This window comes from Saccostrea cucullata, unplaced genomic scaffold (assembly GCF_032062105.1).
Source record: "Saccostrea cucullata isolate Sc308-1 unplaced genomic scaffold, CSIRO_AGI_Scuc_v1 ctg1558, whole genome shotgun sequence".
NCBI lineage: Eukaryota > Metazoa > Mollusca > Bivalvia > Ostreida > Ostreidae > Saccostrea > Saccostrea cuccullata.
In genome coordinates, this window is record NW_026933071.1 from 404,874 (window position 1) to 431,694 (window position 26,821).

The window sequence follows — 26,821 nt, forward strand, 5'->3', positions numbered from 1 at the left end:
TTTTTTTTGAAAACATTACAAGTTGATTCCGTTCAGCTTCATCAGTGGAAGTTGGTTTTGGTCTTGTCGGCGTTTGGCAGTCTAGACTGTTTACAGTCCGGAGAGCTGACCGGTGAGGGCGTTAACTTATCGATTACCCATCATATTCAATCAGTAACCACAGATCTCTAAAAACGGTAGCACCGTCAAGGAAACTCCAGTCGGATTCGGAATTATAACACATTTATTGATTTAATATCGAGAGAATTCCATTCTAAGATCCTTACTTCCTCAACTATGAAAAGACCAAAGTTATTTCGATCATCGTGGTTTCGTGTTGAGAAAAAAATTGTAATGTGCATCTTTTTAGGGATTTATTTACAAAAGAAATATGAATGAAAATCTGAATTTTTTGGTTTCGTGATTAAAAAAAACTCCATCGTATTTAAATTGCTAATTAAGAAATCGATACGATTTTTATGTATATATATAAGTTTATAAAGTGCATACGTTAGGTATAAATCACTACGACCTCTCAGGTGAATCAGACCTGTATTGTGAGCGATCATACATGGGAATTAATTTCTACGATAAGATTGCACTAAAGGTAAGCAATTTTAAAAACTTTTCGTGATTAATATAAAATATTTAATAGAAATGTTTCAGTCTGATTGATTCTTTCTGCAATAATTTTTAACAGAAAAAAAACTTTCAATGCAATATTTTTATTATGTAGTACAGTGTAAAAAAAAATCATAATTCTTATATCCATTTAACCGAATTTTAACATAAATAGGACATTTAAAATGGGTCTAATTTTTCTTATTACGTAATGGATCTGTAAATTGTCTTCGGAGTAATCTATATTCATATAATCATATTACACATTACATGCACTGCACATGGTCTGAAACCCAAAAGTCGAGATAATTTAGTAAGCAGATAACTTCTTTACACCACAAAAACCAGGTAAAGGTGTTGGGGGTTTTGTTTTTATGCTGATATAACTAACCAGGATTATGAACTAAAACAAATGTACAAGCTTTTTTAATTCGCTTTTCTTAGAATCAACACTGGTGACCCCTCAGTTGCACGTCTTCTCTGTTTATAGAGTTAATAATTCCCTAGATTACCAGTTTATCATAATTTGATCCATAAGAAGTCCCTATTCTGTCTTTAGTTATAACTTCTGTGGCAGAAAGAATTATTTCAGACAAGGGAATGGGGAATTTTCAGACAGAATAAATCTTTTTCTGTCTATATCCTATAAAGTCATTTCTTACTGTCCAAATGTTCAGTTACTTTCGGAAATATTTTTTTCCTTTGTTGCAGTCTGTAGAATTAAACCCTTATGGGAGTCTTGAACACTATTCCTCGATGTGTCTATAGCACTATTCCTCTATGTGTCTATGGCACTATTCATCTATGTGTCTACAGCACTATTCCTCTTTGTATCTATAAATGTAGCACTATTCCTCTAACTGTTTATAGCACCATTCATTTATGTCTATAGCACCATTCCTCTATGTGTCTAAAGCACCATTCCTCTATGTGTCTATAGCACCATTCCTCTATGTGTCTCTAGCACTATTCCTCTAAGAGTCTATAGCACTATTCCTCCAAGAGTCTATAGCACTATTCCTCTAAGAGTCTATAGCACTATTCCTCTAAGAGTCTACAGCACTATTCCTCTAAGAGTCTATAGCACTATTCCTCTAAGTGTCTACAGCACTATTCCTCTAAGAGACTACAGCACTTTTCCTCTATGAGACTACAGCACTATTCCTCATTGAGTCTATAGCACTATTCCTCTATGAGACTACAGCACTATTCCTCATTGAGTCTATAGCACTATTCCTTTATGAGACTACAGCACTATTCCTCTTAGAGTCTTTAGCAATATTCCTCTAAGAGTCTATAGCACTATTCCTCTATGAGACTACAGCACTTTTCCTCTAAGAGTCTATAACACTATTCCTTTATGAGACTACAGCACTATTCCTCATTGAGTCTATAGCCTAGGAATAGACTACAGCACTATTAGAGGAATAGTGCTTTAGCACTATTCCTTTATGAGAACAGCACTATTCCTATAAGAGTCTATAGCACTATTCCTTTGTGTCTATAGCACAATATTACTCCATGAGACTATAGCACTATACCTCTATGAGACTATAGCACTATTCCTCTATGAGACTATAGCACTATTCCTCTATGAGACTATAGCACTATTCCTCTATGAGACTATAGCACTATTCCTCTATGAGACTATAGCACTATTCCTCTATGTGTCCCTGTGTGTCTGATGAGTAGACAACAGTACATGTATAAACTTCATAGAGTATATCAATCTTTCATTATTATGATTTGTACAAGAAAATTGTCTAACTGTTAAAACAAGCAAATCTGCAATTTCTTTCTAAATAAATAGTTTGGTTGATCTATTGTTTTAGTTTCTAATTAAACAGACTCTAAGCTGCAGTGAAAGTGATCATCTGAGAAGTGTGGATTTCATATTACCTTTGAATGATGATACGCCCCCACCCCCCCCCCCCCAGTACCCTGACTATTTTTTCTGTCGCTTCATTGTGGTCCCACGATCAATTCTTTTAAATGTAAAAGATGTGAAAAAACGTAAAAGTACTATCATGTGCATGTAAACAAACTCACGAGTTGCGATACAAATTATGGCCACGATAAAAAAATAAAAATAATACATCAAAAATACGTAAAAATTCAAACACCTGTCAGGCCCATTGATCAAACACTTAATACGACAGAAGTCCCGCAAATAAAGTCACTTGTTATGTAAAACTACAAGGCTTCACAAGTTTTAAAGCACCTGCTAAAAAATTAACTAACAAATTATTTCATAAATTTTAAATAGGTGAAGCATTGATCTAAAGATTCGGTCGCTTTTGATTTCGATTGTAGAAAGGTTATCCATTATTCATGCAAAGAAATAGCAAACTAGCTATGTTATGACTTTAAAACTTCAAGGAATATTTTGAGGTGAGAAACGTTCCCTAAATCATTATTCATAGTGCGTTATATGATATTTTTTCTGAGGCCTCCTATTGACAGATGCTGTACAGTTCTGTAAAATACAGCATGTTCCTAAATTATGTGCACTTGTATCCATTTGCAATTAATACGATCAAAGACAATGGTTTAAATAGAGTTGTTGCCCTTGGCTTGTTCCATTTCCACCTGTTTAAAGAAAACGCAACAGGTTACCTAAATGAGTAATGCAAGTGTCAACGCTTTAAAGCCAAAAGACAAAAAACTAGCATCTTAATTTAGTCAAAACAGTCTATTTCTGCATCTTGGTTTGATCTGATAACACGGTATTGCCGTGTACTAAACGGCCATTTGATTGATTTAAAGAGAGTTCGCTCGAAACACGTGTAAAGTCGTCGCACTAAGTTACAGGTAAAATCTTATTTATTGCACACATTTAATGCATGTATTAATGTGAAAATAAATCTAATAGCTGCAGACTTTAATCCCTTTTTACGAAATTTTGATGGCATCACGGATTTAAACCAGTTAACATACACATTTCCGTAAGTTTTATTGCCTTCCATTCAAATGTAGGGGATAAACTTTAAAAGAATGAAATGACCTAGAGCATTTTTTTTCAAGGATGAGAGAAAGCAAGCAAAATCTCATTGATACAGGAATATCAGAGAGATCCATTAGTCTAATTCCATCTTTAACGAAGAATTATGCGTAGATTATCTAATTCGACCTTGTGGTTCAAGCAATATCACCGAATTTACTCCCTTCATGTAAAAGTCTATATATTTAATTAACGCGAGTGTCTGAAAACAACAGAAAACTCTGCATGATAAGGCATAACTATGGCCATTCACTTTTGACAAATAAATATTTTGACAGGAGTTCAAAAGAGCCTAATTGCTGGTAATGAAAATCTTACAGAGAAACTGAGAGCTCTGTGCCAAATAGTACAGACTTCTAAACAGGGTTAATTATTTCAAAACAATAAAATGATGCTGAAAGTGCAGAGAAACGGTAAACGTAATTAATGTGGATCTAATTGCTACCTGCTGCAGAGAAATGGCGGGCTTTCTTGGTTTTAATTTTTAGGGGAAAAAATATGTAAGAATTTAGTAAATTTTCAAAAAAAAAAAAGGCAATAAAATATCGCCGCTTCTGATTTTTCGGCTGTTGTTGAGGGAAAATACGGACAGGTGTATGCATTGAAATTAACTTAGAATAAACAATATTTTTACAGATAGTTCAGCTGAAAAATTCAACAAACAAAATGATCGAATATGTATTTCATTGACAGATTGTGCCATCATTTTTATTTTAAAGTACTGAATGGGTGGAACCAAAAATTATTGTAACAAGGTCAAACATTTGTTTGTATATTTATGAAATTAAAAACATAGGGCAACATGACATTTGCTTTTAAAATATCACAAGGGCCATGCAATTTTGGGCAGTGTCTCACTAACATTGAAAATTACATATATCCACAAAAATATGAATCTGTGCAAAAAAAAATGTTAAAAAGAAAAAACACATTTTTTTTTAGATTATTGCAAGTCTTCTAGGGACTTGGGTAATTTTTTTTTTCTTATGCAGTAAAAAGAACGACATCGATACTAGTATTTTGCCCTGTATAGTTACTCACTAAGACTTTATGCGAAACATCGGTCTTCGACAAATTAATAGAATAAATTAATTTAAAAAAACAAAACAACAACAACAACAACAATGAAAAAAGCTCCTTTAAAAAGCATTGAAATTTAGAATTTATTATATTGAGTTTAAGAATGAATAAAATTTATGAAAGGTTTATTACCTAAACCTTTCTTTTCAAGCGTTAAATTATAGCAGTTAAATCTTTTTTATGGAGCGGGGTACGCGCGCACTACATTGAGGAGAGAGAGAGAGAGAGAGAGAGAGAGTCTGGTTTCTATAAATCAGTTCTACTATCTGTCTGGTGCCCAGTGAACACACCCCAGTAAATACGACCTACCTTGGTGTGTTCAGCTAAGATTGATGTAATGGCGGCTAGGTAAACGTTAAACAGATCTACAGCAAAGCATCGGCATAACGAAGATGTATCCAGACAATTTATTACGTTAGAGGAAATCGACTACACTTATCTGTTATTGCTAAAATCAGATCTGTAACGGCTCGTCTTCATTGTTTCCGATATGCGACAAGACAAGGCAATGTTGGAGTTTTGTTCTTTATGTCTTTCTTTAGAGAAAGGGGGGCGTCACGGAGCGAAAGAGCAACACGTCAATGTTAAGCGGGTTTTGAACATCGTTAGGAAATGTTTCAAGGTGTGTGATCGACCACAGAGAACATTATTTTCATCGCCAAGATGTGTGTAGATTTCTCATCTCTTTCCATTGTCAAAACAAATCACCTCTTCTCGTAAAACAGGGGGGTAAAAACTCCTAGCTGTACTCTTGAGTAATGAATTGCTTGAACACCGTCATCCAAATGAAGCCCCTTTTTTGTCAAATAGGTATAAGTACTGAAACAAATAAAAATGTCGTATTAAATTAATAATGTTATCCATCAAAACCGGAAATGATGTCATATCGATGAAAAATGCGTGACGTGACGTCAACACCACATGACTTATAGCCTGGTTCCCAGTTCCTGTTTTCTTTCGTGTACTCTGCGTTAAGGATGAGCCAGGGGACCAGACTGTACATGACTTATAACTTGTCTTTACAGAGAAGCGATTTCATATCAAATTTGTGTTTGTATAGAATGAAAAACATCATAAACCATGGATTTTCTCTCTTTGTCTCTCAAAATTCATTCACACACATTACGGGTTAAAAAAAAACAGTACTTAAAGCTTACAGCCCCTCCAATCCACCCAAAGTAAAAGAGGTTCTGAACGGACAGCGTTTCATTTTATCCTTCAGTATTCTAAAATTATGAACTCTTAATTCAGAAACATTGCTTCAGTTGAAGAGAATGCTTTTAAAATAGCGCTGTCTTGGTGGATGCAACATCAGGAAAACAGATTGAGCAATATAACTGATCTATGATGATAACTAATAGATATTTTTAGAATTTATAATGTAATAAGCAAAACAATGGGTATAAAATTTTGATAGTGTATAATTATACTGCGTTCATAAAGGATAAAAATTTCATCAAACTCTTCTGACACAATTTCTATGAATTCTTTCACTGAAATTCAAGTCTTCACGTGACCACAAAAACACCATTTCCAGAATCCCCAACCCGAGGTCAATGTTTTCTTGAAACAATATTGGCAGCATGTTTGCACCATCTGAAACACATAAAATATAACCAAGAACATTCCTTCCGAATCCTATGCACGTGGAAATAGCCATGTTTCTTTATTTTCTTTTAACAAAATAAACAGATCCATCTTTCGAATACATAGGTTAATGTCAGTTGTGTTGAAATTTGCAATTCAACCACGCTGACGATTTTTGGCCCGCGGTTTAAAATTTTTAAATTGTTTGATCTTAATGTTGCAGTATTTTGATAGTAAATGCACCAATCGACCTTATTCGAACACCGCTAGACGGGGTCAGTAGGTCACAAAAGGTCACGTTTGTGTATTTTTTCTATTCAACATTCATATACATACATTACATCAATGAAGCATTCTCACTTTCGATACATGGTCTCGATTCAGTAAGACGTTTAATCCTCGGTGCCCAGTATTTGAAATATCAAGAACTAATTTTTTTTTATAAAGTTGTCAAACCTTAGGTAAACGTAAGATATTATTGAATGTAACAGGTGTGTGCTTTACGCAAGGTATTAAATCATGCTATTTTCCGCCATAAAAAATGTATAAAGTGTGTAATGCATACAATGAATGGCTTTTAAGAGCGATCTATCATATTTTATATTACAAATTTGATGCATTGTTCACATTCATTCATCACATGGACGGGGGGAACACATCTGAAGAATATTTCTTCCTCTATAAGATTGAGGTATTGTTTCTAGTGTGTATTGGGGTTGTTTTGGTTAGTTATAATGTTCCAGTGCCTGCTTACCCACTTTCTGCTCTTAGTATGGCGTGATATGAGAGTTTTTAAACAACATTTAAAGGATTATGGTAAAGAAGTTCAAAAAGTGTGAGATAGCGCAAAACGAATCCGGAATAATCGCAGTGATTAAGTTTTGAAGGAATTCTGCAAATTAATGCAAATTTTTGGCGAAAAAAAGAATAAAAATATAGCGATGCATCAGGAAAAAATTACATCCATCATAATACGTTGTACAAAGGCTATTTAAGCATGAAAAGTGTGCATGTTCTGAATGCATTGTAGTGCATATCTGTCTGGAATACATATTCTTTGGATGACAAGATTATCGCTAATCCGTGGATTACCTGGGAGGGTGAACTTTGAGTCGGTATTGATGGCACTATCTTATTCGCAGACAATAGCTGTTGAACGCGAGACGAAGTAGCTGGCATCTGTCCACGACGAAGGAACTACATCACGAGAGATTAACACTTTAATATATATATCTTATATGTTGATTCTTTTAAAAACTATTATCCCTTGAGTGAAATGTTTAATTCTTAAGATGTCGTAGTGAATCTTGACACATTTTATTGGAGGGGCTCATTAATGAAAAACAAATTGTCGTGGATGATATATCTCAATTTCAGCCCTGTATACACTTCGATTATAACTGTGGATTGCAATACCAGTGATTTAGTAGAAAAGGCTTTTGAGATTTTGTAATGAAAGTATTTAAAACTGTGAGCGGGGCTACGGATTTAGCTGATGCATTGACTGTAAGGTAGGTAAAAAGCAAAATGATTAACCAAGACGTGTTTGCTTATCGCGCCGTACAGCGGAGGCCCTTCATTGTTCGAAGACAGAATCGGCCGAGTTTTTTATGTTTAGTCTGTCGAAATCTCTCTTAGGAGTGCGAATGTACAATTGTCTTGGAATTCAACAAATTGCAGAATGTTTCAAAAGAGACTTCACCAGCGCAAGGAATTGCAATGCAATACGTATTTAGTTAATTGGAGGGTGATTTGCAATTTCAAGTTTTTTTTTTATTTGATATAGAATAATATAAGTATTGTATACATTTGCAGACAATGTAGTAAAACTGAATCTTTGGAGTTTAAAGATTTTTTACATTTTATTGATTGAAATGAAATATTACGTAAATAAAAATCAGGTAAATCACATGTCACGGCCGCGGGTATCAATAAATGTAGCTCAAGCTCACTTTTATAGTTTGTTTTGGATTTATGTATTTTTCTGGATTTTTTTTTAAATGTAAGCTGATTTTTTTTTTTCAAATTTCTGATTATTCTAGATCTGCTCTATTCTGATACATAATCACCTGTACGTGTATATATACCCGCTGTACGTATTAAGTGCCCCGGCATATTTATGAATGAGTTACTTGAGCAAATGGTTTTAAATCGTGTAGGTGAATTTTAACTTTATCAAGCAGATTTTTTTATTTACATTACCGAGATGAATGGTATAAAAAGAGAATCTTTTACGAAATAACAGATTAAATATGCGCATCTTATGTTGTAAAATAAAGATTAAAACGTAAATATTTTCCCCTTTTTTCAGGTTTTTATTATTTTTATATTTAAGTAGTTTCAGCTTAAAAGTTAATTCTTTCACGAAGCGCTGCAGATTTTTGTTGAATTAATCATATATTTAAAGTTAGTTCCTAGTTGTCACAAACACTTTGAAACTTTTTCCCAACAAATTAATCTCGGCACCGCCATATGACCAAAACAACTCTCAATTAAAAATGTTTACGACATGTGGTAACTTTTACGACAACCAGAGATGGTTCGAGTGTTATAATATGCGCAATTTGTCTAATTTTCGCGAAGTGCCCATTGCACTAAGAATATGTGAATACCAGGCATATTTGGTCAAGAGAAGGAGACAAGCATTTGGCGTGATTTGTTAATTAGCTACAGATTGTTAGTTTTGTTGATCTGTAGACGGCGTGGCTATTCCACGTAAGAGTAGCTACTCCATGTGAGAGTAACATGTTTCAGTTAATTGGAAAATATGAAAAACTCGATCTGAATGTATGTTTTCTATAACATTTTCTATAAATTCTTTTGCAAAGCATTCAAACTTGCAAAATCAGTATATAACGCCCTCGGCTTAACTTGTTTTAAACAAAAACATATATATATATTTTAAATTATTTTTTATTTAAACAGAGGTATTGTTTTTTTCCCCAAATTATTACGGTATGAATAATGCCTAAATTTTCTATAAAAATACGATATAATTGAGACTTAACAGAGATGTTCACGAAGTTGACTAAGCGTAGACGATAAGACATTTATATAAACAATCTTTGATTTGAGGTCAGGACCCATATTATATGGGGACTAGTACGAGCACTCCAAAATGCTTTGAAGAGCGTAAAATGTGTGATAGAATTCCGGCACCGCCCACACCCGCTAAATAGACTCTCTTCACTATCTCCCAGGTCAGATATAGATTTTATTTGACAAATGATAGTTTAGTAGTGTTAAGGGTTGAACTTTTATAAGGTGATAATTTTAAATGCGTCATATTGTCAATATTTTAGGCATCGTTTCACCTGCTATGTCAATGTTGGAGATGCTTGTATCCAGGGAAACGATAGATGGCGCTAAAGAAGCAGGGGCCAAGAACCATAACTTAGTGTTTCCGGTAAGTGATTATTTTTCTTTTGTCTGTTGATTTCTAATTTTCTTCGTGTTTTACTCATCAATCTAGGTAAAGGTAGAATAAATAATTTTCTTTGATGACTAATAAAGTAAGTATTAGATTTTAATGAGATGGGGGACACACTGATGGGAAGTGTCCACCGTACAAGTAATCGTGATAGCGGACCCAGGTACCACTTATCAACTAAATCTCCTTAAGGCGTGATTCTATTCTTTTGTATATAAAAAACAGGATTCTTAATTTCACTCCTTAAATGTAATCGCCACGGTTACTGGACGTAAAATCGACGGACATTGTCCAGTGAATTACACGCTTCTTTACGCGGATTATCTACTCGTTAAATACAACTTTTCCGAAAACGTATAAATACACACTAAAACTTTTTTCCATTCATAAGAAATAGACAACTCCTCGGGTTCGCCTCGGTTAAAACCATTGGCTTCCAAAAGGTATGACATTGTCAAATTAACTACCGTCTGTCGCAATTAATGAAACGTTATACTTTATATAGTTAATTTTGATATATTTTATCAATTTGTACAATGGTTCGTGTTTGTTTCAGATTCCTGTAATTTAATATTAAGGTAATTAATCATGTCTTTAATTACGTCTCTTGAGGTTAACGAAGTAAACTTTTTGAACGCGATTTAAAAACATCAGACAACAATTTGCATGTCATAAGAAATAAAATTTTAGCATGAAAAATAAATCAAAAATAACTATCTCAAAGATCTGTGAAAATATTATTAAAGTAATTTTATTTGATACCGTTATCAAAGACAAATCGAAGCTACGTGGTCCCAATACGATAAACACGATTCCAAGCGGTCCAAATTGTTTACATATTTTGTCCACAATCTTTAAAACACTGAACTTATATCCAGAAATAATGTTTAAACACAGGGGACCCAAAACGAATGAAATTTAAGTTATCGGGGAGGTTCTATCGCCTTGCGACGAAAGCAGGCACGTGGAAGTCAGCCAGGCACTGCCTGTCAGTCATTTCAAGACCTCCCTATTAAAATCATCCGAAACGATAATCTTATCAATATTTCTGCCCCCTTTTATACGTGTAACGCTAGGCTATGTTTGAATTTTGCTTATAACGATTTTATTCTTGTTGACCCGTAGCGTGAAACTCGATCTAGCGTTTTGGTTGTGGGAAAATATAAGAGAGAGAATAAAAAAGAGAGAAATAGAAGGGGGGTTACAAACAATAGTATAAGCACGCGCCATTATTGACATGTGTGTCTTAATCAGAGACGTGTTTTAGGATCAGAAGACGTGGCCAGGCTATTGTACTGAAGACAAGCATCTTTATTTAATATCTTTATGAGCCGTTACATACGCCCAGTAGCACTCTGATTAAAAATTTCCGTTCTGTATTAAAGGGAAGTGATTGTCGCAATAGTCATGACAGGTCTCTATGATTTCAGGAGATGACAGAGCAAGGGATTCTCAGATTTTGAATTTTGGATTATACTTTGGTGATGTGAAAAGAATATTTTACTGGACCTATGATTAATATTTTCTCGAGGAAGTATTTTGATCTTGGAAAGTTACAAAAGATGAAGGACTGTTTAATTAATAACTTATTATATAATAGGTGACAAAAAAGTGTTCCTTTCACAAATGAAAAAGAAAACTGGCTTCTCTCATCATTAGCAGAATATGGCCAAACTGACACTGCAAATTTTATCAGTGATGCAGATACTGTTATTTCTACCTCCGGTGCCTGGAGAGCGATTTTTCCAATTTCGAGATCATTCGGATCAAAATAAATACAACCGTGAACAACATAGGACATTAATTCACAATAGGAAAGAGGCGGAGGTAAGATTTTATTACATATTTATTGTCAAATTATTTTTTTCTGTCTATGATAAAAATTATACCTTTTACCTATTTTACTCAATATATTGATGTAATATAAGTGTTAACCTGGTGATATTTGAAATTTAAAATCAAAATACATATTCCAAAGTGATAGTTGAACTTGTAGACAGTATTTGTGACAGGTTTATAGCTTAAAAAAGAGTGAATATTTGATTTCACAAGAATAAAGTCAACATTCTTGGGCGAACATATATACCTTATTCGTGGTAAGGGTTAGCAGCTACTTCATTTGAAGTGTGAAAAAACTGTAAAATATTCAATTTACAAAAGATTTTCGAGCCAGACATTCTTTTGAATTTAGACACCACAGAGTGAGAAATAACCCAATACCCTACTGTGGAGGTCGATCCGTCTAAATCATTACATAACAATACGTAGCTAGAGTGACAGGACCATTGCGTGCAAAACTTATTCTGATGCGGGTAGTATGCAATAGGAGATGGTTACAGACAGTGCATAACGTGATGCGGTCTACAGCGTAAAATGCCAACACAAAATATCAACTGCTGGACGCTACATACTAGCCTGTATCACCTTAAGAAAAAAACCACCCTCAGTTTGAAAATTTGGGATTTAAATAAATGTTTTGACATTTTTAAATATACAAAGGAAACTATAGCAGTGTAAGGTTGCAATACACGTAACAGAAATGGAGAAATTCATAACTGAAGACAATTTTAATTTACTTATACATGTAAAGATGCCATCGATTTAGTAAAAAAAAAATAGAGTTATCTCTCTTTGCTGATGACCCTTCCACCTTAAAGTTTTTAATTCCGTGTAACTCAAAGAATTTCAAAATTTTTAATGATGTAATCAAAATGCAACTTTCTAGATGAGATTTCCACTGATATATTTAATCCTTTCATGTCGCACCTGCCGGAGACAATGTACGTTTTATTTATAAATATTCTAATTTAAGGAACGTTTGTAGATAAATATTTGTTAAAATAAACTGGGCATTGTCCATAACATATAAAGATAGTCAAGATTTGATTCGTGTCCTGAAACAGCACGGAATTTATTGATATCGTCCGAGATCCAGTCTGAACCTATAAACAAAGAGGTGTAGGTAAAGGGCGTTTTTATGAGAAGGCAGGTTCATGACCGCCGGAAACCCAAACATTCTAATGAGCGACTACCACCTCGCCTAATGGAAGGGTTTCTCTTGTTTCCGTTTGTATCACTCGGTGGACGGGATGGAAGACGTCACGCCGGGAACTTTCATCGCCTGCTAAAAAGATGAGACGCACACACACAAAAAAGAAAGAGATGTGTATAGTCTTAAAAAACTTCTAAACGTATGACTCAAGCTTGCAACAATTACCCCTTCTAATCCCACGTTTCTCCCAGCGTGAATAAGGGAGGCAGGTACAATGTGTCCATTAAAAGCCCCATTGACGGTGACCGGGGTATTAATTTAAAACAGATAAATGTGAATGGGGGATGTTTTAGCCTCCCCGATTATCACCTATCCCAGTAAACATCATTACGTTACTATCTAGGTGAATAGGGGTCACGACCTTTAGTTTGTAGTCCCCAGGTCAATACCTTGTCCTAGAATACAACTGATCCCGAATTTATTTATGTTTTATTACAATTAAATGACTTGTAATTTATATACTTGTACATTTTTGGTAATATACAGTCAATTAAAAAAATATATTCAATGTGTTTCATACCATTTTCGGCAATTGCACTGTACAATTGATAACAATTGAGTCAAACTTCAGAATTTCTGCCTTTCAGATATTGTAAATTTATGTTAATCTGATCTGCGTGCTATTAGTGCGACTGTTATACAAATCTTTTATTATCTGCATAATAACTGTGCTTAGAAACTCAGTTTTATGTCATATTATTTTTGCAGATTCAGCTTGAAAAATATGGTTACTTAAAATGTCGAGTTTTAAGAAGGCGTCGGTCAGCGTTAATGGACGTGGTTATGGAGGGAATGCACCCTCTGTCGGATAAAGAGGTGGAGGAAGATCTTCCATTGTGTAGTGCTTCTCAAGTCAATACGGCCATCAGAGACTACCAAATCAAATACAAACTTCCGGTCACAGGAATTTTAGATGACGTCACAAGAAAATTCATGAGTACGTCACGCTGTGGTAACGCTGATAAAGATTCTCCGGAAGAGCATGCGTTTCCGGATGTTTTAGAAGAAAGTGACGATAACTTGTATGATTCCAATTCTCAAACTTCATTAACAGAGCCCGTCAACAGGCGGCGCTGGCGTCGACACGCTGCCCAGACGAGGCTAATGAATGTTCTTACTAGTGATTCCGTTCGAAATAAAAATATGTTACGACGGACGAAATATATTAAAGAATATGCTGAAAAATACAAAAATGATCTGTTGATACCATATACTGTAGAAGAACGACAAAAACGTTCAATTATAGCAACTATTAGAAATAATTCTTTAAACGGTGAACCCGTTTGGGATGGACAGAAATTCACGAAGAACTATATTCGGTGGCGGATGTTGAGGGATGGGTTCAGTACCCGGATTCCGGTGGAAGAGCAGAGAGCGAGCCTCCGTCTGGCATTTAGAATGTGGAGCGAAGTGATACCGATTATATTCGAGGAAGATGTTACAGGGGATATTAACAGTGTCGACATTGAGATTGCTTTTGGAAGAGGTAATTTATCAGTCAGTTTAACTCCTCTATACCTGTACACCCTCTCTCTCTCTATAAATATTAATCCATTGGATAATCTCCAAATACTTAACTGTTATGCTTTATTTGAACTCTGCATACTGAATTGTAACAATTATTAATTATGTTGTTTGGTGGTGGTCTACTTAAAGAACGCGGAAATTAAATGGGCCGCAGAGAATGTAAATGTAAACACACGGATAGCATCTGTCATACACGTTATGGGGACTAGATTTATACCATACCGTATAATATCTAGGTATGGAGCGAATAGATAAAACCCCATTAATTTAATTTTTTGTGTCGAAACGTACTTTAAGAAGAATGCGGTTAACAAAAATAAAATTGTTGAAATTTGGAATATTTCTTAAATCTGGGTCTTATTTTGTTGTCATCTGACATCACATGGTTGTTTTCATTTAACATTTTATAAAATTAAGATTGGTGATTAATTTATTTTTCTCAGTTTAATAATTGATAAAAACGCATGTATAATTTATATTAACATTTAATAGGACTTTCACCGAAGTTTCTCCGAAAAAATCCGACGTCTTATAAAAAAAAACCCTGAAAAGTAAAAGTCAAGGATAAGAGTTGTTGTATATTGGCGCTACCTGTCAATTCTTGGGTTTATTAGGTTCAAACTGGATCGTGATTTGTATCACAATTGAAATAATGCACTTTTGTGCAAACAAGAACAACGAATGTTTTGTTTCTGAAATGCATATGTTTGATTATCAAGAACCTGCATAGGCAGGATTCACAATCGTTTTGTTTCAAATAAATTATTTAAACTTCAGTAACAGACTTTAAACATTTCCGATCTTTTTGATTCCCAGACCGTCTCGCAGAATTATTCAATATTATTTAATTAGTTCGTAAACTCTGGAAGATTTTTGCAATATTGGATGCGTGAGGCTTATACATTAACTCAAACGTAAGTAAAGTGATAAAGCAATTTTCTAGAGTGCATAACATAAATTCGAATTAACAAGCATATTTGTTTGATACAAATCGATGCACTAGGGACCTTAATACCAACTTCCAGATTCTCCTGCCAATTAAGTGTCTCTGTGATCGAGATCGAGATGAGAACTCTTTGATGTGGAAACCACGTTCCGCCCTTAGCTCTACCACAAGATGGCGATACCCGCCCCATTGGAGCTATAATGTTATAATTGCGGTTTTGAGCGTAACATTTATCGTTTTACAGACAACATATAAAATTAGGCCAATGTTACGTTCTATACTATAAAAATCGTTTCAAAATAAAGATGTACAAATTTCTTGTAGTGTTTTCATGAGAAAATCTTCCAGGGTCTCAGAAGCGCCAAAATACACACATTCACAATTGTCAGATTTTTCATTCGCCTATTTGTATATCACATGGGAAAGTCAGTCTACTACCCGTGTAAACGTCAAATAAGAGCGCCCCAATAGTAATCATTACATAATATGTCGTTTGTAATATGTCGTCATTGACAGAAATCCGTTTGTCAGGTATAGAATATAAAAAAGATTTTTAAGGCATCCATCTATGTGTTTAAGAGATAATGGCCCTATTATATTTTTATTATCGAACGACTTAGATATCGGTCATAGTGCATGACAGATAAACGCCCTTTTACTTAGTATACGAAGGCAACAGACTACGCCTCTATTTTCATTAATTGCATGTGATGTAAATGTAACAAAAACATACATTAACTTAGATGTCGGGAGTAGAGAGACCATTCAGCTGCCGCTTTCATGTTTACACCTTTCTGATGCGGACAGTAATTGTACACAGATTGTTATTTTACCACTAGCAGACGTTTATTTTTAATTGCTCTACATGTACATTGTATAGTATTTGAATGGAAGCACTGTCAATTATTAGTTCAAACTTTCTTCAAAGGACGACAAGAATTATTCTTTTTTCCGGCATGTTATTTTCTGATGCACCCTCTAGAAATGTTTCGATCAGTGTTGTGGCGAATCTCCGTGTTTGGAATCAATTGATTTTATTTAATTAAATACAAGGTTTAAATTATTTTATATTCATAAAAATATAAAAATGATATCAAGGCTTTGGTTAAAACGGATTAGTCTGGATACTTAAATTCAATTATAAAAAATGAAAATGTCAGTTATATTTTTCACTGGCTTTGATTCTTTTGAAAGTGTCTTCAATCGTCTTCAGGACAAAGATCACTGCTGTGTTGTCTCTTAGACGCTTTATTGATAAATGTCTTTTGGTACGATCCGGAACGTTGCCATAATCCAGAACTTTTGTCGCAAATTCCCTTTTGCAAAAATAAATGTCATATCGTTTGATTTTATTTTTAGTGTCCTAATTGTCGGTTGTTTATGATCGTATTTCGTTTAATGATTCGTTGTGATAAGCTAGAATTGTTCTTAGGTCGATTTTTTCTTGGAGGTCCGGATACTGTGCAAATAGTTAATTGAATATAAAAATACTAAAAAAAGTGTTAAATTTATAAGACAAATTTTTTTTTTAATGGAGATTTTGTTTGTTCGCAGCGCTATTTTTCCGCCATGTACAGTATATTATGAGGGTCACTGCAGCTGCAGAACTGACCATATGGTCAAAGACGAAACTATCTACATGTACGTGTAACTATATAAAACCATAGCGCTACAGTTCTGCAGCTGAGAGTCAATACCTATCGTACAATGTCCTAACTAGGTCAGTGGGTTAGTATTCCTGTGGCAGAATACGTCAGACTAAAATTATTATTAGTATTGAATTCCATACAATCATATCAGCATATTTAACGAACGAATGCTTCAGTGTATCAAGGCCCTTCCACTCAGTTGCACCGTCTAAGCATTTAAATTTTGCTCCAATTTTTTTCTGCCCCAGAGACTGAACAATATTTATCTTGTGCCGTAGCATATTGTATCTTTTTATTTAGAGCACACCTTTTTTCAAAAAGTCTGGGTAAAATCTGTATTTAAGGCGAAGATATATTTAATTTTGCTTCTTCGAAAGTTTGATATTGAAAGGATAAAATCGGACGTGGACAGATTAAAGGTGTAGACGTCAACCAACTATACCTAAAACTTAAACTTGAAAACTTTTTCCTTATTGAGAACTCAAAATCAAAGACATGTAATTGATAAAATACTAAATAAATCAAATGAGAATATCAAAACAAAAGCAATTAAAAAAAACGATCATAAAGATTTTAACAAGAAATTTTATATTAAGAAAACGTAAATGAATAATAATTGACGATCTGATTTAATTTTTTTAAAACTTACAAATGTAATAAAAAGCCCCCCCCCCCCAAAAAAAAAAACAACAAACAAACAAAAATAAATAAATAAAAAAGATTAATTTCATGCTTATACATTTCACTTGCTCAGGTCCACATCAAAATTGCGGCCGGAAGTTTGACGGACATGGCGGTGAGATCGCCCATTCCTGGAGCGGAAGGAATGTCCATTTTGATGACGAGGAAGATTACAAGTCCATTGACACGATCTCTAAGGACGGGATCTACCTACTGCGCGTGGCGGTGCACGAGATCGGGCACGTGCTGGGACTGGCCCATACCGACAAAGGGTATTCCATTATGTACGCCATTTACCACCAAAACGTGGTGCCGTCAGCAGGATTCGAACTCGGATGGGAGGACCGGAAGTCTGTGCAGAAGATCTATGGTGAGTTAATTTTAAGTCCAATTAGAAGTTCCGGGTACAGTCCTTCCGGATACAGAATACAATAACTTTGTTCTGATGCCTTTTTTGTCAGAACTATAATATATTTACATGTATTTAAGACGATTATTTGAAGAATACAGTCTTACACTTAAGATAAATCTAAATTGTATTTATAGACTATATACCAGACAACCTTTGCAAAAGGCTAATTCTGCCCGTGCTGGATCATTCAATACCGGCTAAATTTCTAGACAGTCAAATAGAAAAATATACATACCTATACAAGAAACAAGTGGTTCTAATCGATAGACTGTATAAAATATGGACAAAGATAATTTAAAAAAAATATCTGAATTTAATTTGAGCTATACAACTGTTTCTAAATCATGTTATGTAATCTCATATAGACGTTGTTTTGATGTGTGTTGTGAACCTAGATCGCTACTCAAAGGGGAGTTATTGGGGAACAAAATAACCAAATTTCTTTAACAAAGTGTTAAACCCAGAAACAGGTGATATCTTCTTTTCTTTAAGAACCCTTTACTTCTAGTTCACTTAGAAGCTTAGCTTTTATCTATTGCTAAGCTTAATGTCGAAGAATTCCATTGACTAGTACCAAGATGCTATCGTTAAGCTGTAGTTCAGCATATCAATGAATGGAATTTACCCCTTTGGCAGATTGTGGTATCTTTCAAGTATATAGGCATGTCACAAGAATGCAGTTGTGATACCTCAATTGAAAACAATAGTTCACTAAAACTGTAACAAGGAACCAAAAAATAGGGGGAAAATAGCGCCACATGTGAGAGCAGATTCAACTTACCGAATTCATCCGCATCGACTTTTAATTCCTCGAATAACTTAAACCAAACTTAGCGGTATAAAAAGACACAGAATAATTAATTTTTTTCTAAATATTATGACAGACGTTTTGGAATGTTTAGATTTGATGAGGCATGTGCTTTTTACAGGTGTTTGTAAGGGACGATTTAATACAATCTTCGACTGGGTACGAAAGAAGCCAGATAGCACTTTTATCTACAATACGTACATCTTCCGAAAGAATCACTACTGGATGTACGAAAATCACGCCAATAGAACCAGATATGGCGACCCCTTATATGTGGCCCAAGAATGGAAAGGAGTTCCGAATTTTGTGGATGGTTATGCGCATGTCTGGTACTACTCCGGAAAACTCATCACCGATTCAGCGTATTTTTTTAAAGGTGTGCATTTCAAAAAGTCTTTACTTAACTATATATTAGCAGTAATCAACATTTTTCAATATTTATGTTCTTTGTAAACTGGGATTGTCTTATTTGAATACTATACGAACTACACTTAAGATATTCTTAACTTACATACTTTAAATTTCAGGCGAACATTATTACAAATACGATAGTGAGAACGACCAGGTATATGACGGATGGCCCCGACTAATTACGGAAGACTTCGGACCGAGGCCAGGAGAAACAGAGGGTATTCCCCCAAATATTGACACTGTGTACTTTGACATGCGAGACAGAAATCTTTACTTCTTCAAAGGCGACATGGTACGTTTGATGATTATAGTCAGTCTGAAAGCTGTGTTCGAACTGTTTTCTTTCTTTCTTGAAGGTTATATTTAACTGTTTATTGATTTATTTTTCTAAATAATTTTTTTGTTTAGGTTTATGTATATGACCCAAAAGGTGAAGATCAAACAAAAGGCTGCTGCGTGCGCAAGCGGAAAATATGGGAGGAATTTCCGCCTGCAGATAAAGAAGATCCGCTGCCCAGCGACTTGGACGCTGTTTACTTCTCATATAACGATAAAAAAGTTTATTTCCTAAAGGATGAGGTTGTTTGGGAAAATATTTTATTCAACCCGAGGCAAAAACAAATAAGAAACTCTGTGAAAAAAATTGGACCTTGGTACCAGAAATGGTATGACGTCTGTGACGTAAGGAAAATGGATGCCCCACCCGACGGAACTGAGAAAACGTAGGACTTAGCTCAAATCTACTCATCGTATGAGTGATTATTTATTTTTACCTACTTTTGCTTAGGAAAGACAAGTCTTGCTTTCTCCCCGTGCGATGAAAACTGAATCTTGCAATTGGATCGTGCTCCGTGTCAGCGCTGAAGTTACTATGCAATGATTTTTGTTCCACTTTATTGTAGGCAGTAATTAAACTTCCCGCAGTCTGATTGGCTAGTAGAGAATATTCCTCTCACTTTGATTGGTTGACGAGGTATATTCTTCGACATGTAACCCGATTATTGATTGGGTATATAGTCCTTAGCCTAACAAGTCCGAGCTCTGATTGGTTGGTAAGGGTATATCCATCAATTCAATATCTTCCCATTAACCATAACCTATAAAAAAGAAAATATTTGCAGGTTTATTTGTCAGCTTGTTTTTTTTAATTAGTATTTTGAAATTTCCTTTCCCCAGTTATATGTATTTCTCGCAAAAAAAAAAGTTGGGCGGGCATTAATTGTGAGATGCATTGGGCTAAATAATGATGAGAAACAACTGAAGCTTGTTTTTGCTCCTGTGGAATGAACTTAAATGCAAAAGACAAGTTTTTGTGAAAAGGACGTGTTCTGTGGTGAAGGAAGAGACGAGATTTTATTGTTCTTGCGCTCTGTTTAGTATCCATGATACTATTGTGATATATTTATTAAAAAGACTACTATTTATGTACAACACATTCCCAAGTTGTTTTAAAACCTCTTCTGTTGTAAATTACATGTAAAAAAAACTCGTTTAAGCAATCATCAGCTGTATATTGTTTAAGAAATCATAGCTTTTGAACTGTGTTTGTAATTATGTGTACTACGTCATCAGTTTTTAGCCCTGGCATCACAGGTCTAAGGACTAATGTACATCAATATAGCTTGCAAAGAGATTTAATGTCTTTACATACATTTTAGATGTATATTTGGAATTGCAATTTTATGCAATCTAAATGAAATCAAAGTTATTTTCAATCAATATTTATTATTTAAGAATATGACATAGGTGTTCCAAATAGGAATCTAACAGGAAGGGCATATGGGGGGTTTGTGATGAAGTTCACAATCATGTTTGATTAATATAGGAATGCAAAATCTTTATTTTTTTTTTATAACAACAGAATATACAACTTTGAGAAGAATAGATTTTAATGAAATTTTTAGAAAATCAAACAAATTTTATTGAAATTTTGTTTTTTAATCAGAAAGTGAACATACGAAGATTTGTAGCAAAACAAAACTCCGTTCTGTGGCTCTGCAATATACATTTCATGCTATATGGCGTCGTTAAAAATCATTACATATCAAATGACGTCATACACATAAATATATGACATCTGCATATGTTGCTTTGTACTATTTATAAAATTGTTTCTTGTAACCTTGACCCAGTTGTTAATTATTGTCCTCGTTGTCTCTTTTTGTTGCAAGATGACCTAATTGTTGTAACCTGTTACTTAACGCCGCCAGATGACGATGACGTCATCTTGGATATTTATGCATAATGTTATGTTTTGAGATTTTAATTTTGGTATATCTTATATTTCACGTGTTTTTAATTTATTATTTTTTGCCATCTTGATATGACTGTTTCCCAGGAGTATGTGCAAAATGTCGATTTACTGGGTTCTTTTGGAAGATATTCATCTTTTGATGGAATTCAGTAAACAGAATGAATGAGAGAAAATGAAAGATGAAAGAGTGTTGGTATTAATTTTGTTAAACACAGATCCTTTTTAAATCAGCTTGATGGATCATTGGTGATATAAAATTTAATACAACAATCTCTACTTGTCTTTTAATGAATTGAAAGTGAAAGTTGAAAGATGGAAATGAATTGAACCTATATAGTGAAAGAAAATACGGTTCTATGTTGTACTAGTAGTTAATTCTACAACTGAGGCGTCAATTCATATAAATGGTATCACAGAAATGTCTTGATTGTTCTGAAAAACAAGACAGCTTACTTAAAATGTAACAAGACAATTATGCGTTTCTCAAGTTTCTAAAATGCAAGTCAAACTCCAATGTCAAGGGATGAAGAAGTTGTTACTCGAAGAAAGGACTTATCTCAGTGAATGAACATGTCAAATATTAAAGCCGGAGCAGTAACCATTAGAGGGTAATTATCAAGGTTAAAGTCTTTTAAATGTGGGTAAAACTGCAAGGTCAAAGAGTCTAATTAAAGGTATCAAGGGGAAGGCCTTCACATAAAAAATACACATGTGAAATATTAAAGCCCTAATACCATGTGTTCGAAAGTTATGGTCAAGATAAAAGTTTTTCAAAACTAGGTCAAACTCTAAGGTCAAGGTCTAAATTGTTAGTATATAAAAGAAGACTATATCACATGGAATACAACTGTGAATAAGATGTGTTTGTGAAACATTTGACCTAATGGTGTGGGACGTAGACTGAAGTGGTACACATTTGTAAGATGTTTTAAGGGTAGCAAAAGTGAAAATACTGCATGAAGACCTTTTGTTTTAAAAAAAGCATTGTGTAATGATTAATTGCATATACACGGTGCAATAGTTATGGCCAATGTTAAAGTTTTTCAAATGTAGGTTGAAGGTCACAGTTGAGGTCACATGATCAAAAAATTTTGTACCAGTGGAAAGGTCTTGTCATAATGAACTCTCATGTCAAATATTAAAACCTTATACCCTTTATGGCAGCGTAGTCACAAATAAAAGTTCCAGAAATTCTTTGACAAGCAAAAAAAAAAAAAAAAAAAAATTAAAAGTGGGGGGGGGAAAATCCCGAAAAAAATTGACCAACAAAAAAAAAAAAAAAAAAAAAAAATTCCCCACTCGAAAATCCTACAGACTTTTTTTTCAAAGGCAAATTATTTCCAATTTCAATACACAATTTTATTATACAACTATGTTTTACTATTATTTCATATATTGTTTTATAAAAAGTTATGTTTAAGGTTAAAACTTTTTAAAGTGACAAAAGCAATACCCTAGTACTAATTGTTTTAAAGTTATGTTGAAGGTTAAAAATTTAAGTGGATCAAAAATATTATGGCCATGGAAAGACATTTTCACAAATAAATACACATGTGAAGTACGAAAGCCTTAGCACCAAGTGATAAATATTATGACATAGGTTTGAGCTTGGTAAATTCTTGCAAAATCCAAGAGTAAAAATTGCAAGGTCAATGTCAAATATGTAGAAACCCAAAGAAAGGTTTTTTACAAGGAATATAGAGAAATGAAATAATATAAGAGCCATAGGTCCAACCAATCAAACATTAATTACAAACAAACAGACAGACGGACGGACAGGGCAAAACCTATTAACCCTCGAATATTTGATTATGGGGGCATAAAAACAAAACTTCATAATACGCTTTAACGTCCCCTCTTGAAAGTGCATGATCCAGAGGCATTATACTTCCCAATCTTTTCTTGGTGATATTTTTAAACATTCCAAACATTAATGAAAAGGGGAAAAACCTATTTTCCACATAAAAAGACCATTTGGCTACTAGGTAAAGAATCAAAGGCAAGGACGAAAAAGATTAAAATGCTAAAGTTTTTCATACTTATTGTTAGGAAATCAAACACTGAATTGTCTACGGATTTTTCCGTTATTTCCCGATCATGACAAGGAGTAGACGGCGGGTATGACCGGTCGTCAGGGGATGCTAACTTTCCATGGCATCTAATCCGGTCTTTGATGTTTTAGTGGTCTGTGTTTACACTGCTCCTACATTGTGTTGGGTACCAACATATTTGATTTGCTTTTGAGAAAATTTAACCTTAGCTATGTTGCCAAACGGGGACACCAGTGTTTTAAAAACACATCTTGTTTATTAATAAAAATGGTACTCGTTAATTTACTTGCCTTGCCATTGGTCAGTTGCAAAATTAATTTATTTTGTCATAAAACACTCATATTGTAGATACAAGTACTCTGAAGAGATATTTTAATAGAAAAAATTGTTTGTGCTTCTGATTGACATTATCTTTGTAATATTTTAGACCAAATATGTCAAAATTCCAATGGGTACCAACTGTGCACCGTCATAAGCAAATCTTTTGCATGTAAAACATAATTTATTTAAAATCATGTTCATGAGAAGAAAAAAAGACTTGCTTTATACGAATTTGTTTCGCATTCTCTCATTGGTCCTTGAAAACCAACAAAAAAGATCGACAGCATCACAAAAGGATCGAAACTAAAACATATTGAATCTCCTCTTTGGCTAACAGGACTCGAAACTAGGAAGAAATTCAATGAAATTAAAAACATAAAAGATATGAAGGCATTGAATACTCAGTTTATTTAGACATAGTTCCCATTTATTACTGTAAGTATGTTTAGTGGGATGTGTCCTAATTCATGACCTTGAATTTTGGTAAGAGTTATCTCCCCTTTTTTAATTAATAAAAAAAAAATCAATAAAAAAAATTTAGCTGGTAAAAAATTGTTTTCAATTATCATTCTATTTTTAATATTTCAATGCATCTTTTCACCACAGGATTTATTGATATTCAAGTTATTTGAATTTTTATTTTGAAAAAAACACTTTTCTCCATAGACTTCAATGCAATCTTTGTTAATTAATTACTCCTTAATTAATGAACTTTTTGAAAATTTCTCGTGGGCAATCCTTTTCCACTATAAAATGCTTTAATATAATATCAGAATATTGTGTACTTGACGGACATTTAAGGGTAGAGAATTTTGTCCCATTAGGGATTGAAATCCTTAAGACAACTAAAACATGGGTTTGCATGGGACATAATTTATTGCTATTGGAAATGTTTTACACACGTTGAAAATACTCTTTGAAGCGAAACACTTGTTAACAAGAGTTTGTTTTTGTTGCCCCCGCAAAGTTTTTTCTAGTTTTTGCCCTGTCCGTCCGTCTGTCTAGCTGTTTGTTTGTCTTTAACCTTGCCAATCAATAACTTTTGACGGGTGGGACTATGGCTTTCATATTTCACATGTGTTTTCCTTAAGACAACACCTTTCTTTTGGTAACACCAAATTTGACCTCTTGACCTTGACCTTGGGAGTTTTGACACACTTTTACACTAAAATTCCAAACTTTTACTTTGGCCATAACTTGAACAGTTGGTGCTAAGACTTTCATACTTCACATATATATTATGTGTGACAAAACCTTCCATTGGATTTCAACAATTTTGACCTTTTGACCTTGACCTTGGAGATTGACCTAAATTGTTGATAACTTTAACCTTCCCAATAACTTTTCACATGTTTTTAAACAACAGCTTTGTATATTAACTTTTAAAAATTTATGCCATAACTTTTGAAAGGTAAGGGGTAGGGCTTTCAAGCTTCATATATGTAATTCTTGTGACAAGACCTTCACTGGATACCAACAACTTTGACCCTTTGAGGTTATTTGATATGAAGGAATAAGGTCAACTTTTAAAAAAATTTTAAAGGAACAAAATAAATTCAATATCATTTGTATTTCCATTACAATGTTTGATTTAAAACGAAATAAAGGTTTTAATTTCAAACACAAGTAGTATTTTATATAAACATTTATTGACAATCTTTGAAACTTAACAAAAAATGAAAATGAAAGAAGCAAGGGCGAAGATTTGAAAAAGACAATTTTGTTGCAGAAGTCTGTGGTTATTGCAACAAATTTAAGGAAACAAAATAAACCCAAAACCTTCCATACAAATAAAAGGAAATAAAAGTCTGAGAAAGCTTTCTTTACTAAGAAAGAAGCAAGGGTGAAGATTTGAAAAAAAAATTGTTGCAGAAGTTGTTGATCAAATTTAAGGAAACTGGCAATTGAATTAAATTATTTGTAAATATGTCATAAAAATAGTCATGTATATATCAGATATATGATTTCAGAGGAACGACAGCACAGTCAAAAATATTTTTCATGTAATAGCAAACATAAGACAGAACCCAAGGTTAAAACAATTTCATGAACGACTTCACAGATCGCAAGAGGGTTGTAAAAACCACTTGTAGTGTGGACGGAAAAATGAAGAGGCCTAAAACGAAACCTGCAAGTAATTTATTTTGTTTATTGATAGCCGGGGGAATATCTGTTTTACAACCAAATCATGCTTCTGAATGAAAACCAAGCACGACTTGTGAATGTCCGCCTTATTTACAGAAAGTTATTCACGGTGCGTCAAATACGGAAGCAGACTGTTTTGACGAAGAAAAGATTTAGTGTTTAACCCTGAGGGTATATTTGATATGTAACACAGTACAAAACATAAAGGCGATTTTTTCACGCTAATTGTGTATCCTTTATAATTCCTCTTATCTGGTTTTTCGCCTCTAACACAAGCGTTCTAATATTACACATTGTCCATGTCATTTCGGATCATTACGGAGTCTGTTACCGATTCTGTTGTTTACTTTTGACCTTCATCTTCCGTTCAAATATGATCACCTTAATAATTGTGCTTAACACAAATTTAAAACGTAGAAATCAGCCCTTATGGTGTAAAATTACTTTCTTTTCCCCCTTTTTTCGTTACCTTCAAATTAAAGTAATTATTTAGGCAATAAAGCGGTCGCTTTATATGTTTCCTCCAAGACTACACATAAAGAATATGATTACTATAAAGTGGTATTTTCAAATTGATTTGCGTTGGTGGACTAGATTTACTGGTTTTGTAGGCAGTTTTCATAAATCATGACATAAGATTTTATTCACAAGGGTAAAATTGGTAACTTTTGCAAGGCACTGTATGAAATAGCAAATTTAGTTTGAAGCCGTTTTTTTTATTTATAATGAAAAATATTTTTATTTAAAATGATAGATGGAAAAAAGTAGGGTAAAATAACTGATATTTCCTGCATTTATATTATTGAAGTGTATGAATGAAATTGCAATAGACTATAATTTTGACTTTTCTAAAATAAAAAAAATTA

The 26,821-nt window shown here is 33.7% G+C and overlaps 1 protein-coding gene across 4 annotated transcripts; it reads left to right on the forward strand.

Moving 5' to 3' along the window:
- Nucleotides 1-450: 450 nt before the first annotated feature.
- On the forward strand, nucleotides 451-21,708 carry LOC134237184 (matrix metallopeptidase-21-like). 4 transcript variants are annotated; one of them, XM_062719288.1, is made up of 8 exons: nucleotides 451-586; nucleotides 9,571-9,674; nucleotides 11,129-11,525; nucleotides 13,459-14,236; nucleotides 17,627-17,923; nucleotides 18,895-19,149; nucleotides 19,301-19,476; nucleotides 19,593-21,708. In XM_062719288.1, the coding sequence occupies exons 3-8, from the start codon at nucleotides 11,364-11,366 to the stop codon at nucleotides 19,908-19,910; spliced, it is 1,986 nt and encodes a 661-aa protein (XP_062575272.1). In that variant the 5' UTR covers nucleotides 451-586; nucleotides 9,571-9,674; nucleotides 11,129-11,363; the 3' UTR covers nucleotides 19,911-21,708. The 4 variants fall into 4 exon arrangements, with proteins under 4 accessions (XP_062575272.1, XP_062575269.1, XP_062575271.1 ...); XM_062719285.1 differs by lacking the exon at nucleotides 451-586 and adding an exon at nucleotides 7,102-7,779; XM_062719287.1 differs by lacking the exon at nucleotides 451-586 and adding an exon at nucleotides 9,452-9,468.
- Nucleotides 21,709-26,821: the final 5,113 nt, after the last annotated feature.

Excerpts from the sequence above, each read along its gene's own strand:
- LOC134237184 (XM_062719288.1), top strand. The coding sequence starts at position 11,364 with ATGGCCAAACTGACACTGCAAATTTTATCAGTGATGCAGATACTGTTA. Across the intron at positions 11,526-13,458 it reads ACAATAGGAAAGAGGCGGAG|ATTCAGCTTGAAAAATATGG; the intron begins GTAAGATTTTAT and ends TTATTTTTGCAG. Across the intron at positions 17,924-18,894 it reads GTCTGTGCAGAAGATCTATG|GTGTTTGTAAGGGACGATTT; the intron begins GTGAGTTAATTT and ends TGCTTTTTACAG.